General features: G+C 51.0%; 4 protein-coding genes across 4 annotated transcripts in view; 2 read left to right on the top strand and 2 right to left on the bottom strand.

Moving 5' to 3' along the window:
* The window catches only part of AGAP2 (ArfGAP with GTPase domain, ankyrin repeat and PH domain 2), a 15,663-nt gene extending 12,222 nt beyond the window's left edge, over nucleotides 1–3,441 (bottom strand). Inside the window, exon 1 of the mRNA XM_023757938.1 lies at nucleotides 3,235–3,441. Within this exon, the coding sequence (XP_023613706.1) occupies nucleotides 3,235–3,394 (160 nt within the window). The 5' untranslated portion in view covers nucleotides 3,395–3,441. The remainder of the gene's footprint in view (nucleotides 1–3,234) is intronic.
* A 2,499-nt stretch (nucleotides 3,442–5,940) lies between these two features.
* Nucleotides 5,941–8,829, top strand: TSPAN31 (tetraspanin 31). The gene is given in 7 exon segments (XM_023757971.1): nucleotides 5,941–6,138; nucleotides 6,639–6,767; nucleotides 7,045–7,125; nucleotides 7,662–7,718; nucleotides 7,720–7,809; nucleotides 8,095–8,208; nucleotides 8,311–8,829. Coding segments are annotated over 7 exon segments (609 nt in total). The 5' UTR covers nucleotides 5,941–6,075; the 3' UTR covers nucleotides 8,386–8,829.
* A 187-nt stretch (nucleotides 8,830–9,016) lies between these two features.
* CDK4 (cyclin dependent kinase 4) lies at nucleotides 9,017–12,266 on the bottom strand. Its single transcript, XM_006093539.3, has 8 exons — nucleotides 12,092–12,266; nucleotides 11,393–11,629; nucleotides 11,096–11,231; nucleotides 10,809–10,976; nucleotides 10,548–10,657; nucleotides 9,939–9,989; nucleotides 9,673–9,808; nucleotides 9,017–9,427 (listed from the first exon to the last, which is right to left on the bottom strand). Exons 2-8 carry the CDS (start codon nucleotides 11,608–11,610, stop codon nucleotides 9,335–9,337), a joined length of 912 nt encoding a protein of 303 aa, XP_006093601.1. The 5' UTR covers nucleotides 11,611–11,629; nucleotides 12,092–12,266; the 3' UTR covers nucleotides 9,017–9,334.
* Nucleotides 12,267–14,097: 1,831 nt separating this feature from the next.
* The window catches only part of MARCH9 (membrane associated ring-CH-type finger 9), a 6,260-nt gene continuing 4,008 nt past the window's right edge, over nucleotides 14,098–16,349 (top strand). Inside the window, exon 1 of the mRNA XM_023757937.1 lies at nucleotides 14,098–14,194. Coding sequence (XP_023613705.1) covers nucleotides 14,098–14,194 — 97 coding nt within the window. The remainder of the gene's footprint in view (nucleotides 14,195–16,349) is intronic.

Genomic DNA, 16,349 nt, shown 5'->3' with positions numbered 1-16,349 from the left:
AGCAGCAGCCCCTCACATTCTTTCATAGATATATTTACGTTTCGGAGAACTTCTAATCCTCCTACAGTAAAACCAAACCAAAAGGAAGGGAAAAAAATTCGCCATAACAAAGATTAAGGAAAGCAAAGGAGAAGACCCACGGGTGTGGGGTCTGGGAGGGGAGGGGCGTGAGATCCGGGCGAAGGGTCCGGGGGGCTCGCCGGGGCTCGGCTCGGTCCGGATGCGCGCTGTGTCCGGGCGCTCCCCTCACATTGAGGAGGAGGCAGCCCCCACCCCCCCATCGCTCCCCCACCTTCTCTCCACCAGCACGGCTGTCTGCGAAGGCGCTGCAAAATCCAGGACTGGATTTCCCTCCCAAACCCTGGGCTGGATTCCCTGGAACTGGGACTCACCTACTCCAACACTCGAGCCCCCTCCCCAGCGCAGCACAGTCAGGGAGCGCGACTGTGGGGTGCGGCATTTAAGGACTAGGGTAAGAGTCAGTCTACGCGAGAACAGTCCACGGCGGAAACCGAGCACGTTCTGGGGAAGCTGATGCAGAAAAGCGGAGAACTCGGAAATGCCTTTCCCAGGACCCCTGGTCTCCCCCGGGCACTTGCATGTGCTCCTTCCCCATCACCCAGCCCCCTCGCCCACCTCCACCCGCACTCAGGCAATACATCCACGAGGCCACGTTTGGAACACAACTGTCCCAAAGTGAACTTGAAAAGTGCTCCCTGGGGACGCGGACAAACATGGAACTTAGCAGGATAGGAAGGAGGGGAGGGTGCCTCCTGCAGGGAGAGACCTGGGGGCTCGGAACAGCCCAGGCCGAAATGTGAGTCAAAGGCTGCAGCTGGAGGTGGAAGGAGAAGGAATATGTCTACAGATTGACACCCCCCCCCCCCATGCTAAAATGCATCCCGTCTCCATAGCAACCCCAGCTCCAAGAGTGCCTCAGAAACAGCGGGGATAAGCCGAGAGGAGGGATCCGCATACATGGTGGTGTGTGTGTGCGAGGGGGGGGGGGGGACGCCATGTGATTTGGGTTCATGGAGACACCACCCTCACAACTAGTTACCCACATGTGGGTTATTTAGCGCCCCCGAATTTAGGAGCCCCTCAGTTCCTGTAGCTCCCACTCTCTAGGGACCCTGCAGTGCAAGGCGCACTGTCCTCAAGCAGGGGAAGAAGGATCCAGGGGTTAGGCCCATGGGGAACCGAGATGGAGACCCCGCCACCACCAGGCTGGGGCGGGAGTCAGGTGAGGCCTCCCGCCAGCCTTGGAGAACCCACCCCTGGACTCGGGGAGTCTCAGCGTTCCCCTAATTTGGCGTCCCATCCTCCTGACGCAGCCGAGACTATAATAGTGCTGTCGTGGGCGGCTCTTGGAGGCAGGAGCCCGTGGCGTGCGCGGCCTGGTAGGGGTGGAGGGTGGGGGGCGGTACCGGGATGCTGGATACCCTTTGTTTCCCCCTAGACCTGTACCCAATCCCTCCGCGGGCCTGCCCCGAGATCCATCGGCAGCCTCCCCCACCCCGCCCTTGCAGCGTCAAGATGACACCATCCCTAGGACAGGAGACCCCTCAGTAGTCTTTTCTAGAAAAGACTGAAGGAGATTTGTTGATTCTGGCTTAATTTTTTTTTTTCCTTCCACCGGTGGCCTCAGTTTTCCTTATATTCAAAGGGAACAGAATCCTGACTCCCGGGGAGAGTGGAACAAATCACTTAGGAAGAGTGGAGTCTTCTCAGAGGTTCCAGCCTCTACCCCCTCCTCACTCCCTCCTTCTCCAGAGCTGAGCAGAGGCCTCTACCTGCCCTAGACATGTCCTCCTCCCCCCTTTTTTCCTACATGAATGGGGCTTGGAGTTCCTCCCTAGGAGGCCCCATGGGGCCACTCCCCCTAGGCCTGCCTTTCCAACAATGAATGCTGTAGGGAAGGTGTCAGCTGTAGTTCTTGGCAAAGGGTGGGGGACAGGATAGGGAGGGTGTTATCAGACTGTTCCCTTAGGAACCCGAACCAAACTGTTCCTTCCCCAAGCTGGGCTCTGGTGGCCTTTCCCATCAGAGAGATCTGGCAGGAGGTCTCCTTTACTGCCCCCATCTGCCACCCCCAAGTAGGCGGCTAAAAATGGAGAGGCTGGAAGAGACCAGGATATGGAGGATGTGCTTCTCCCAGACACCTTTCATGAGCAAAGGAGCCTGCTTTTGTTAGCTCTCTGCCACCTCAGAGGTAATGAGAGGAGAACAGTCCGGAGGGACCTCCAGTTCCATCAGTTCCTTAGTGGTGGTGCCTCATGGATGGATGAGCCCTTCCTGCCAGGGCCCCACCACTTCGTTGAAGCTGGGGTGGGCAGGAGGATGTGGCGGATGGTGTTGCCATGGCAGCACTTCCTTCCTGTATTGTCATCACTTGTGCTAATGGCACTAAGAAGGTAGAGCGGAAGGTGTGTGGGGGGAAGACAGGAACAGGAGCATGGGGAAGAGAGGGGGCCAAGAAGAGTCCTGGGGGACTTCTCTGCACTTCGGCTGTGCAGAGCATGCTGCGTGAGTGTTCGTGTGTGCCTGGGAACCTGAGATTCTCCGGATGGTCATTTGAATGTGTGTACGCATTTGTGTGTGTGTTTCTCTGTACAGCTGGAGAACAAGAGGTCACTGATCCCTCGTGGGTCCTGGGAATGAACACATTATCCAGTCCCAGAACCTCCTGCCCCAGACTGCTTCCTGCCCCGGATTCCCCAGGCAGGGTCCAAGCCTACCCCATGCTCACCCACTTCTCCCTTTCCAAGAAGGTCAGCTCAGCAGTGACCTGTACTTTGATCCCCTAGGACAGTGGTTCTCAACCTTCTGGCCCTTTAAATACAGTTCCTCATGTTGTGACCCAACCATAAAATTATTTTCGTTGCTACTTCATAACCGCAATGTTGCTACTGTTATGAATCGTAATGGAAATATCTGATATGCAGGATGGTCTTAGGCGACCCCTGTGAAAGGGTCGTTCGACCACCAAAGGGGTCGCGACCCACAGGTTGAGAACCACTACCCTAGGAGAAGGCTCAGAGTTGGGGAAAGAGGAAGAATGACACCTCCCATGTCCTTTTCCATCTTTTCCAAATGTATTCTTCCCCTAAATCCCAGCTCCACCTCGGGGACTACTAGGAGTGGCTTACTGGGAAATGATGTATGACCCAGTAAACCCTTCTATGCCCCTTCTGCTCCCCGATACCCCCAAGTGGGAGCTAACCCTTCTCTTACCTTGTATGCTGTTCAGTGAGGCCCGGATGCTGTCACGAAGTTCCGAGTCACCCACCCTCTCTGTCAGTTTCCTGAGGCGGCTTAGAGCCTGCTTGGCTACCTCATGTCGTTTGACTTCTGCTCTCACTGCAGCTATAGCCAGCTGCCTTTGGGCGTGCATGTTACCCAAACCTGCCCTGCCAGGCTAACAGCAACCTCTGGCCCTGAAGCCCATGGCCCCCCAGCCCCCAAACTCCAGCAGGCCCCTTCTGCTGTGCCCCAGAACTCCCCGCCCCTGCCCGCCCTTCCGTCTGTCGGCCTCACTTCCTGACTGGTGAGTTTCAAACCCACAGCCTGGGTCAGCACTACCTCCTGCACCTCCCACTCCCTCTAGTGTTGGCCCATCAGCTCTGCCAGCCAGCCTCTGCTAAGATTCCCCTGACAGGTGGATGGAGAAACCTTAATAAGCATCCAAGCATCCTAGGGCCTCCTGTGGGAGGAGGCTAATTAAGATGGGTGTTGGTGCTGGGAGAATGTGGCAAGCCAGGTCCCAGGTGCAATCCTAAACTCTTGGTGACCTACAGATTTGTGTTCAGTCTCAAGCTCGCAGGAATCCATACACACTTGGCCTGTCACTCTTAGAGCCCTGCATTCCAGTTTATAGTTGTAATCACCACCCACTCTACACATCTAAAGAGCTTACATCCTTACCTCTTGCAATGTAACCCTTCCTCAGCCAGCTACCCCACTGCACCCACCTCCTGGTTAAAAGGGTCAAGGGGTCAAGCAGTTATGGGGAGAATAGGTTATGGAGAAGGACAGTAACCTATAACCAGGCAAAACCACCGTGCTCCATGTTCAATTATTTCCTTAATAATTAACTTGTCTATAACACAATAGTTAACAACACACCTTCCTATATATCATCTTCATGACAGGCCCAAGGGGTAGGATTATTATTCAGCAAAGAAAACTGAAGCTCAGAGAGGCCAATAGAAAGTGAAACAAATTGATGGCTCTAGGTCTTCTAATTCTGATACCTTTTCACCACACCAATTGGTTGGCTGCTTGCCAACCAGCCCCCCTTAACCCTAATGCCATTGTCTTGCTCTTGATTTAGGACCAGAAAAAGAAGAGGCTAGATGCGAAATTCAAGAACAGAACAAAGATGCAGGGAGGATGAGGGGAGAAATGGTGGATGGTTTGATCTAATTACTTTGTTTCAAGACTCCAACTTTTCTGGCCCTGCCAAATGTCTGTTCTTCTGCATATCTTCATGATATCAATATATAAAAGATAGGGGATTGTAACTATATGAATATTTCTGTAGCTGGAGATAAGGAAACTGAGGTTGAGATTACCCACTGGAAACTATAAAATTGTCTGAACAATAACTTACACTTAGCCCTAGCTGGTTTGGCTCAATGGATAGAGCTTCAGTCTTCGGACTGAAGGGTCCCAGGTTCGATTTCGGCCAAGGGCACATGCCTGTGTTGCCGGCTCAGTCCTCAGTAGGGGGCGTGCAGAAGGCAGCCGATCAATGATTCTCTCTCATCATTGATATTTCTATCTCTCTCTCCCTCTCCCTTCCTCTCTAAAATCAATAAAATATATATTTAAAAAAAATAACATACTTAGTATTTACTATGTGTCAGGTAGTGTTCCAAGTATTTTACATATATTAACTCATTCAGTCCTCACAACAATTCAAGAGGTAGGTGTATTGTTATTTATCCCCATTTCACAGATGAGGAAACAGGCACAGAAAGCTTAACTAACTGGCCAAAGATTGCACAGTGGCTGGGAAATTGGAACCATGCAGTCTGCTGGCAATAAGACCACATACTGCTTCTGCAGTCATTGAATCCCAGTACACACATACTTGAATCGTTCTGTGGGGTTGAAAGGAGGTTTTTCATTTGTATTCCTTCTAAGACTGCTTCTTCCTCTTTTCCCATAAAATGGCACCGTGTCCAAGCACTTGTTCTATAATAAACATGTTGACCAACCAACCACTGTGCCCACCCCGGAGTGAAAATGTGTGACTGTTCCTTACTCTCAGATTTATTCATATTCCAGACCCCTCCCTTCGTCATTTTTTGCAAGCTCTGGACCAGGCATGTGCTCTGAAGGCATCAGGCACACCCATGCCTGTGGTTTTGTCACAGACAGTAATGCACTGACCAAGGCTGCTGTTTTACACACTTAATATCGGGTATATTCACACCCGTTAGGGAGGGATATGGAACAGGACAATGTGTACTAGTGGACATGCTTGCAAATGTGTAAGGGTTTGCTGGGTGTTGCTGTGCCCAAACCGGGACCTCTGTGGTTGGGCTAAACACTGTTCCGAGTGTGATGCAATAACAACAAACAATGGCATCATCATGAGGTCACCGCAGGACAAGGGAGGAGCCCTTTCGCCTAGCCCCGGCAGCCCTGTCTTCTCTCTCTTCGCCGGAGTTTCTCCAAAGCCTCCTCTCCGGGATTAGCCTCTTCCGACTGCGACGAAGGAAAGCTTCACTTTCAATCCGGGGTTTCCAAGTTCAGGCTCCGATCTCCAGGAGAATTTCTGCAAGCCCTGCCTCCACTCTTAAGTTTCACTCTATAAAGAACCTAAAGGAGGGGCCGGGAGGCGGGTCAGTAACGCAACGCAGGTTGATTGGCATTCAGGCCGACGACGTCCCGTTTTAGCCCGGAGTTTCTCCAATCCAGAGGCAGGGGTGGGGCGGTGCAGGCGCAGAGAGCTGGGTTTAGGTGGACTAGATTTAAAGAGACAGAAGCTGTCGGGGTCCGGGAAGACTGCCCCTAAGACCCTCTCCCTAAGTCCTTGGGACCACTTGGGTCCCCAAAGCTGGGGAGATGGTTTGCGGTGGCTTTGCCTGCTCCAAGAATGCGCTGTGCGCGCTCAACGTGGTCTACATGGTGAGGTTTTGGAGGTGGGGAAAGCTTCAAGGCGGAGAGGCGAGTGGGGAGATTATTCAGGGGACTTCCGGTGGGTAGAGGGGTGTCCTGGGTGTTCCAGGAAGATTCCCAGGAACTTCCGGCGAAGAGGGAATTCCTGGGGACTTCCGTGGGTAGAGGGGAGACTTCCGGTGATCGGAGGGTTTGTTTGGGGGTGGGGGGAATGAACTAGGGGCTGTGGGAACAAAGGCCTCTCCCTCCTTTTTGTGAACTTTAGTTTCTCCCAAAATAGAAGTGATGGATGAAGCTAAAGGTTCGGTTTTTATATTCATAGATGACTATCCTGCAGCCCCCCACCCCCACCCCTCCCAGACATTCTGACCTCCCAGGGAAGGAGCGCCCAGGGATGTTACAGATTCCCACAGCACCTCCTCTCCTTGTAGTCCCGGGTGCCCTGTAAGGCCTCAGGCTGTGCTGCACGCTAGATTTCTGACGTGTGTCCTGCGTTCTGTTTCCCCTAGCTGGTAGGCTTACTGCTCATCGGAGTGGCTGCTTGGGGAAAGGGCCTGGGTCTGGTGTCCAGCATCCACATCATCGGAGGAGTCATTGCTGTGGGGGTCTTCCTCCTGCTCATCGCAGTGGCTGGACTGGTGGGTGCCATTAACCACCACCAAGTACTGCTGTTCTTTGTATCCTGACCCAGGTGATGGGCACTGTAGAACTCTTGGGAGGGCTGAATGGGCTAGGAAGAAACTAGACCTCAGGGATTTGGGGGGACATCTCTGCTCTGCTCTATGAAACCGGGGCTGATGATTTTATTTCTTTCAACGGGCATGGTTAAGTTCTATGAATAGATGAGATCAGATGATTGTTAGAGGTGGACCATAAAGGAATCTAGGACTTTTTTCCCATAACTCTTCCTCTCAGTACATGATCATCCTTGGTTTGGTCTTCGTCTTCCAGTTTGGAATCTCTTGGTCATGCCTAGCCATTAACCGAAGCAAACAGGTAAGGGGATACCCTTTCAAATACTTGCATTTTTCTCTAACCTCTAACTCCCTAACAGTCTTGCCCCAAAGATCATTCTTAGATCACTTCCAGACTCAAGCCATTTGCTTCCCTAGGATGTCTGGCTAATTTTCCATGACGATCTAAGACAGTGGTTCTCAACCTTCCTAATGCTGCGACCCTTTAATACAGTTCCTCATGTTGTGGTGACCCCCAATTTCATTGTTACAAATTGAACATAAAGCATAGTGATTAATCACAAAAACAATATGTAAGTATGTATGTGTTTTCCAATGGTCTTAGGCAACCCCTGTGAAAGGGTCGTTCAACCCCCAAAAGGGGTCGTGACCCACAGGCTGAGAACGGCTGATCTAAGACAACTTTAGTGGATATATTTGTGATACACTCCCCCCCAGGGATGTTGACTTCCTTTGCTGGAGTAGAGAAATTGAGGCACTTGAACTGAGATCAAAATGTAGGGAGATTCTTAGGGTTAGCAGCATCAAGTAATTTCCCTCTGCCTATATATCCTCCAGACAGATGTCATCAATGCTTCTTGGTGGGTCATGAGCAACCAGACCCGGGATGAACTGGACCCGGGATGAACTGGAAAGAAGTTTTGATTGTTGTGGCTTATTCAACCTCACAACCCTGTATCAACAAGATTATGCCTTTTGCACTGCAGTGAGTTGGCGGGGAAGGGTGGGTAGGTAAATTGGGGAAGGACAGTGCCTAAAATGGTAGGTTTTAGTTTGAATAGGATTGCCTCTCTAGCAGCTCTCTTGTATTGGGGCTGTGTGCTGCTGTGTTAAGAGTGGGGATGGATCAAAAGCTATAAAGAACTAGCTAAATGGGATTTCAATCTGTAAGATACTGATCAAAACTAGTAAATTTCTAGGGTCATTTATCATAGGTGTCGGGACAGGGCATCTTAGCAACTATGCATCCTCCACACACGTTTTATCCTAGGTCTGCAAGAGCCGGAGACCCACATGCCAGATGTGTGGAGAAAAGTTTCTTAAACATTCAGACAAAGCCCTAAAAATCCTGGGGGGTGTTGGACTCTTCTTCAGCTTTACAGAGGTAACATTCTCCAGTTCTCTCATATGCACCCTTTCTCTACATCTGTCAGTCAGTCCCAGAGATTAAGAATTGGTGCTTATCCTTTTCCCTTTGCTTCTACAGATCCTTGGTGTCTGGCTCGCAATGAGATTTCGGAATCAGAAGGATCCTCGAGCCAACCCCAGTGCCTTTCTATGAGACTCTGGATCCTTTTGACTTCTCTCCTGCTCTCCCTAAGCTTTTTCTTCCTCCCGTAGGGAAAATCCAGGGTCAGTGACCTTTTTTGTTTGAGAAAGAGGAAAGGCCCTTTGCCATCCCCTAAAGGTGACTGAATAGCCAGGCCATCTGCCTTGACAAGACGGTGAGGAATACAGAGAAGCCTCTTCTTTCCCTGAGTGGCTATGGGAAGCTCCTGGGAGTGTACGAGATGGTATGGGGGTCGGAGTCATTCCTGGCTGTCTCCCCTCTTCTCCCTTCCACATGCTGGACCACCACACATCCTGGCCTGGCTCCAAGGGGAAACCAAGGACAGAGCCAGAGAGAAAACCACCAAGAAATCTTTCTTGTACAGGACCCAGTTTGGGGAAGGGTCAATGAATATAAAAATAAAAGCCATTTAGACTCCATATTCAAAGAAGCAAATTGAATGCCTGCCTTGTCTTCTCTTACCAGTTGAGGGGCTCCACTGACTGTAGGCCCTGTAACCTAAGGAGAATCTGTAAGATTCTGCAGAGAAGTCTGTCTTCCAAATGGTTTTTCCAAATCCCCAAATGGCAAAGCCAATCAAAGGAAGAAACATTAAAAAAAAGAAGGAAAAAAAGAGACCATATTTCTTTGTTTTGTTTTTTTTCCCCGTATAAAAAAGGATCCCAATATCAAGGTAAGGAAGGGGAGAACAAGGGACATACTCCTTGGTGTAAGGAAATAGGAGGGCAGGAGAAGGATGATCCCCAAAGGAGGGGAGGGAGGGGAATGTCATTAAGGCAGCCAGCGAGATATTCCCTGTAAAAAGTTGGAGGAACTGTCTCCACAGCCTCAGATAAAAAGACACAGAGCGCTTCTCGGTGGGGGGCTCTGCACTCTAGTGTTCAAAGCAAGGTAAACGACAGCTTCTCTTCTCTTGGTTCTGTTGCAGCGACTCCATTGCTCACTCTGGGTTACCTTCTTCCTTTTGTAGATAGGAGTGCTGCAGGGCTCGGAAGGCAGAGATTCGCTTGTGTGGGTTAAAAGTCAGCATCTCCTGTGAGGGGAGACAAAAGTCAGAAAATCGTGAAGAAAAAAAAACCCAAAATTGACTTTTGCTCACCCTCAACAATACTAGCACGGGCTATTTTCTACATCCCTCTTTGTGGATGGCCAATCACAGTAGCAAAAGACTAGCCCATCCAACAACTGAGTCTCAGGAACCACAATGGTTTGGGTCCTTTTTCTGCTACTACATTTGTCACCCTAATCTCACCCCATTCCCTTGCCCAAACTCAGTACCAGCAGCAGCTGTGCTCCAGACTTCTCCATCTCCGGGATCACCGACTGCACTGGGCAGGGCCCTCTGGGGGGGAAGGCTCCTCGGGGCAGAGACACATCTCGGGGCCAGTCTTCCTCTGGAGGCAGCCCAATCAGGCTATGGGGAACGGGAAAACTGGTCAGAGAGGTCCTCCAAGGCTCCACCTCAGGGGCAGAGCCAAATGCTACCAGAGCTCAGCAGTAGAAAGACTCAAATGAACATTTTTTCCCCCTTGCCAGTCACTTACTCAAAGATTTTGCCCAATTGGTCAGCTTCAGAGTTTCCGCAGAAGAGAGGCCTAAGGTGAGAAGGGACAGAGCATCATTTTCAAAGATGTGGTACCAGAATGGTTATTGCTTAGTGGTTCAAACAGAGGGTATGGAAACTAAAGGGATAATAAGTTCCTAATTCCGTTTCAGAGCTTCTAGTTATGGACAAGATGGTCGGTAAGTACTCAAGTCAGTGGTTCTCAACCTTCCTAATGCCGCGACCCTTTAATACAGTTCCTCATGTTGTGGTGACCCCCAACCATAAAATTATTTTCGTTGCTACTTCATAACTGTAATTTTGCTACTGTTATGAATTGTCATGTAAATATCTGATATGCAGGATGTATTTTCATTGTTACAAACTGAACATAATTAAAGCATAGTGATTAATCACAAAAACAATATGTAATTATATATGTGTTTTCCAAGGGTCTTAGGCAACCCCTGTGAAAGGGTCGTTTGACCCCAAAGGGGTCTCGACCACAGGTTGAGAACCGCTGACTCAAGTGAAAGAATGGGCAAGATAAGGCGATGATTTTTAAGAGATCTGGGAAACTCAAAATAGTTAAGGTCCTTGGGTCCCATACTTTCGACGAAACATCTCTGCGAAGATACAGCCAACGCTCCACAAGTCCACAGGAGTTGCGTATGTAGACTGCAGAAGAACTTCCGGAGCACGGTACCAGAGTGTAACAACCTAATGGGAACAAGAAGAGTGGACAGGGCCCTATGGGTTACCATGAAGCACAACTGCTCAACTGATGTCACAAAACACATGACTTCCCGACTGCGATGGGCACTTCCCTACCCCAACCAGAACCCATTTCGGCCAACATCTTTCTACTGACCACAGGTGTAAGTGCCATCTGGTAGCTGTAGATTCTGGCCAGGCCAAAGTCAGCCAGCTTGACTGTCCCACTGCTTGTCACCAGAATATTCTCTGGCTTCAGGTCTCGGTGAACAATGCAATTGGCATGCAGAAAATCCAGGCCTCTCAGAAACTGCCGCATCAGATCCTGGTTTGGAAGGGGGAGGTACAGAGGAACTGGAAACGAGGCGCCATACCTGAAATCACAATGGCTTCTACTGCCAAGGCCCGGACGCACCTCTCTCATTGTCTGCCCACCCCACGCACCTTGATGGTCTCCACTGGCAAGCCTGGTGGGGGTGCCTTGTCCAGATATGTCCGTAGGTCTTGGTCCACGTGCTCAAACACCAGGGTCACTTTGGTCTCCCGGTCAGTTCGGGCGGTGGCACAGACATCCATCAGCCTGGACGGAACAAATGGTGGGCTGCTCATGGATCAATCCCTTTTGGCCCCAACATGACCTTCCCTATTTCCTCGGGATCCCCACTTCTCTCCAGACCACCACGCCCCTCACAGAGGTGTCTTTCCCCTTGAGCACCCTCTCCCAACCCTTCACCTTCTCACCGGACAACATTGGGGTGCTCAAAAGCCTCCAGCCGCCGCAGTAAGGCCACCTCACGGACTGTGCTGACGGGAAGGCCCCCTCCGGCCCCTCCTCCATTGGGGACTCTCACGCTCTTGAGGGCCACAAAGTGGCCACTGTGCGGATCACGGGCCTTGTACACCGTCCCGTAGGCACCAACACCAATCTCAGCCACGGGCTCATATCGAAGGGTAGCCATTCTCAGATCAGAGAAGACCCTGCAATCACAGAGACTCTGCCACCGACATTCCCTTCCAGAGTTCGGATGGTATGCGCCCACAGCAACAAAGTAACTCCAGGAAAAAAACAAACAGCACAAAGACGCAGCGCCAGCACCCTTCCCTTCCCCGAGGCCAGGCCCGCCCCTCAGGCAATACAATGACTCTAGCCTAGCGTCTAGGCAGCCCCAACCCCTTCAGCCACGTGAGGCCCCAGAATTTTTTAAAAATCTCTTCCTTTGGGACCGTCGCGCCTGCCACAAAGGAAGAGCCCACACGACACACCCCCTGCATCGACGATCCTACACCCCAGCCCCGAAACCGACTCTCCCACGACCACAAAGGACCAGATTCCACCCTCCCCCCTCCCCCCCCGCCGCCAGCGACCCCTCCGTCACCAGCACGCGTGGGAAGCCAGGCTGGTGGAGAAAGGTCTCCATCCCTGGAAGGAGCTGCTCTTACTTCTTCCCGCGCCGGGAACTGCGGGGGCGGACCGTTATCGGGGCGCAGGAGCCGGTTTCTGCGGCGCCATACACTCGAGCTCTGTCCGGAGCAGCTGGACCGCACGGGCCCAACCATAGACTCAGGCCGCAGCTAGAGCGGACCCCTCACCCCCACCCGCACCCCCACCCTCACCATGTGACCAGCTGCCAAAGAGGCGCGCGGAAACCCGGGGGGAGGGGCGAGCGCCGGACGTTCGGGGCACGTGACCAGCCACTCCTGCGCAGAGGGGCCGGGAGTGGCTTTGCCCGGTTGGGGGGCGGCGGGGAGAATGGGGAGGAGGGACGATGGCCACCACGTGACCTGTTGCTATCCCACGTGACCGCATGCTATTGCTCGGAGGAGCAGAGGTGTGGTTACGCGGCAAAGCACGTGACTAGTTGCCACTACCCAAGCGGGGTGGGGTGGTGGTTGGGGGGAGATGGGAGAGGGTGGAGTCCGAGGCGGTGCCATGGCAACCTGGGCCACCCAGATCCCAACTGCGGGCTGCGGGCCTTCTCCAGTCTCACTCCTTGTTTCTCTATACGGGGGAGGGGAGGGGCGCGGGTGTCGGGGGACAGGCGGTGGTGCCGTGGCCTTTCTGCTCCACTGCCATCGGGACACGTATTCTCACTTGTGTCTTTGTTTCATTCACTCATTCATTCAGCAAGTTTTTACTGAGTGCTTGCTTCCCGTGTGGATGAGGGGTTGTTTTGGGTCTGTTTGTTTTTTGGTGTCTCAGTCACAAGCCCTTTTAAGTAGTGATAAGACTATCTGTAAAGCTCTAGCAGGTTTGGCTCAGTGGATAGAGCGTTGGCCTGCGCACTGAAGAGTCTCGGGTTTGATTCCCGCCAAGGAAACGTGCTCAACCGAGCGGGAGCTAGCAGATCCATGGTTCTCTCTCATTGATGTTTCTATCTCTCGGTCCCTCTTCTTTCCTCTCTGAAATCAGTAAAAATATATGTTTTTTAAAAAGACTATCTGTAAAGATGTAGCCAACAGTGTGCACACAAAATAGGGAGTAGACAATGCCCATGTGAGGGCAAAACTAGGATGAAAGGATTGATGAAAGGCAGATTAATACAGTAATCCAACAGGAAGAGGGGCAAGGCAATGCCCTCCCCTCTTCCCAATTTCCACCCCTTCCTAGGACCACCACATGCCTTCTGGCCGAGAAGTTTTCAATGATTGGGAGATAGGTTCTTTGCCGCACTGAGATATTGTGATATATGTGTGTATGTGTATGATAGATATGTCATACATAGAAAAATGGATACACACACACACACACACACACACACACACACACACACACATATAGGAGTGAGCATGTGCAGGAAGTTCCCACAGCCACTACCCCAGACCATCACATTACATGAGAATGACTTGTGCTCTTCTGCAAACCTTGTGACCCATTATATGGCATTATTCTTACAGTGCAGATTTTCTTAGCCCTTGCCCCAAACCTTTCCCAAATGGCTTCTGCTCACAGATACAGAGAAGTAGACAAGGGGCAGGTTTCTCTCTGGCTTCCCTGGTCTTACTGGCTCCAACTTCTTTATTTATCTCCCAACCCTTTGGGAGGATGGGAGTAAGGGAAGGAAGGAAGCAGTGTCTCACTTGTGACAACTTGTCTAAAACCTGGAACCAGCCCTGGCCAGTGTAGCTCAGTTGATTGGGCGTCCTCCCTGCACAGAAAGGTTGCTGGTTGATTCCAGGTCAGGCAGGGCACATGCCCAGGTTGGTTGCCGGCTTGATCCCCAGTAGGGGGCGTGCAGGAGGTAGCCAATCTACTGTATGTTAAACTCTCACATTGAGGTTTCTCTCTTCTCCCTTTCTCTCTCTCTAAAAATTAATAAAGTAGTCTTTAAAAATAAAATCTGAAACCATTTTATTACTCTATTTCTCATTCCTTCTACCCTAACTTCTATTCTCTTTAACCATCTGGCTGAGGATGTAAGAGTTCAGGCATGAGATGAATATAAAGCATGCTCCAGGGCAAAACGGAAGATATGTCAATAGAGATTCTCCCTCTGCATTCTGATAGTAACTCGGAGCCCTTGCTGGTACGGGCAGCTGGGACTAGTAAGAAAAACCTCAAGCCCTGGCAGGATAGCTCAGTTGGTTAGAGCATTATCCTGATACACCAAGGTTGTGGGTTGGATCTCCGGTCAGGGCACATATAAGAATCAACCAATAAATGCATAAATAAGTGGAACAACAAATTGATGTCTCTCTCTCATCAATAAATAATTTTTTTAAGAAAGAGAAAAACCTCAAGGTCTGAACTGGCAATAGGGCTTGTGAGGTGATTGTTTCATTGGCTATCTTGTTAGAATTGGTTGGTTTGTAAGCCTTCAGAAATGCTAACTGAATGTGTGTGTGTCAAACTTTCTACCCTAGCGCCTCGCCTTCCACATAAGCCCACCACAGCTCACTGTCTTTAGAAATCATATATATGCACACATACACATGCACACAGACAACAGTGTGGTGGTAGCAAGAGGGAAAGGGGCGTGGGAATAGGTGGAGGTGGGCAAAATAGGCATAAATGGAGACTGAAAGAGACTTTGCTTTGGGCGATGGTCACATGATGCGGTGTGCAGATGATGTTTTGTTGAGTTGTACACTTAAAACCTGAATGGTTTTGTGTAGGAAACCGCTTATTGTCTTCACTAGCTGAGAAGCATAGACAGTGACCCCAAAGGCTGGTGACCTTTGAAGCCCTAGCAAAGGTTGGAGCTGTGCACCACCCAGTTAGTCCAGACAATGGTAGCTGAAGCAACTTCCCCACCAGGTAGTCATGTAAATCCTTATTGATAAGATAGTCTGCCTATTACTGGAAATTGCCTGCTGATGGGCTACTAGTCTGTGTGTTACTGGAACTTGCCTGCCTAAGGGCTATGCTATGGGTGTATCCCAGATCAATAAAAGCTTGGTGAGGCCTGAGCACCAGTGGAAGTCCTTCCCCTTGAGTTGGACTTGTCCGCCTGGTCCCCCAATATTTCCAATGATCTCTTGTCTCTTCTCTTTCATTTGTGTGCGGCTCCTCTTCCAGATCCTGAACCCTGAACCACGCGGGACGTGGAGGGAAACACACACTCAACAGTTTTGTGAACCAATATCACCCCAGTAAGTTAAATTTAAAAAAAAAGAAGTCATCCTCTATGTTGGCTTGGGTTCCAGCCCTTTTCTGATTCATTCATCCATCCATCCAACGCATGTGAATGTTTCATAAGAGCATTACTCTCCTCAGTCACTTGCTATTGAGGAGCCTTAGTTTGGCAGTCTGTCCCTGGTTCCATACCCTCCCTTCTGTTAATTACTCTCTTACTAATTAATTTTTTCGCAATGTGTTTGACCCAATGGGCTCCTCTGGAATCCCTTTTCCCTCAGCGTTCTAAAAGGGAGGAGAGGGAGGTTGTAAGTGTAAAGCAGACCTAGTAAGGGGGTAGAACTGGTTCTCAGGGTCAAGGCCCCCATATAAGCAAAGAGCTGTGTGTGTGTGTGTGTGTGTGTGTGTGTGTGTGTGCTCTCATCCCTTTAGCACTCCTATCTCCCTTGCTCACTCACCTACCTCACACATTACAATCACACATTTCGTTTCTCCTGCAGCCCGATCCCAACCACTCTCACCTCTCTCACAGTCCCACATCATGCACACTTTTCAGTCCTTTGTGTAAAAGTGTTTACTGCTTGAGTCTATCTCTTGCTCACTCACCTCCCTCAGACCGTAGACCCCTTGCATAGCCTTTCCTCTGCACACTCCCATTTTGCACAAGCCTCTCCCTCCCTGGTGCACCTGCGTCTTGGAGCACCCACTCCCCTTCCACCCTCACCCGTTCACACACCTACTCTCCTGCCAGTGTGCACACTCTCCTTTCTCGGACACTCCCCTCCCTCCATCCTCCCCTGGGCTGCACACTCGCCCCCGCCTCTAGGGACACCTGCTCTTGCCCGGCAGGCGGGGATGCGCAGCCGCGGCCACGGCCACGGCCACTGCTTCTCTCTCCCTCCCAAGCTGACGTTCTGGTGATTGTCTGACCTTGTGACCCAGGAGAAGAAGTGCTGGGTCTCGCGCTGAGCTCCTGGGTGCTCCTGCCTCGTTTTCCGCCGTCTGGGGGTCGGGGGGAGATAGCATGACCGTCTCCTAGAAGTGTATCTAATCTCTTAGATCAGCACTCCACAAGAAAAAGAGAGCCCTATCACGGCCCATTGGCTCCGGATCCTGCGCAGGATC

This window comes from Myotis lucifugus, unplaced genomic scaffold (genome assembly GCF_000147115.1).
Source record: "Myotis lucifugus unplaced genomic scaffold, Myoluc2.0 scaffold_119, whole genome shotgun sequence".
NCBI classification, from domain to species: domain Eukaryota; kingdom Metazoa; phylum Chordata; class Mammalia; order Chiroptera; family Vespertilionidae; genus Myotis; species Myotis lucifugus.
Note: the sequence above shows the minus strand (reverse complement) of the source record. Positions and strands in the feature narration are given on the sequence as shown.

Bases quoted from the DNA above. Each gene is read 5' to 3' on its own strand.
- CDK4 (XM_006093539.3), bottom strand. From the start codon at position 11,610: ATGGCTACCCTTCGATATGAGCCCGTGGCTGAGATTGGTGTTGGTGCC. The intron at 9,990-10,547 runs GTATGGGACCCA...TTCTCACCTTAG, and splicing joins GCAGAGATGTTTCGTCGAAA to GCCTCTCTTCTGCGGAAACT. The intron at 9,809-9,938 runs GTAAGTGACTGG...CGTTCCCCATAG, and splicing joins CAATTGGGCAAAATCTTTGA to CCTGATTGGGCTGCCTCCAG.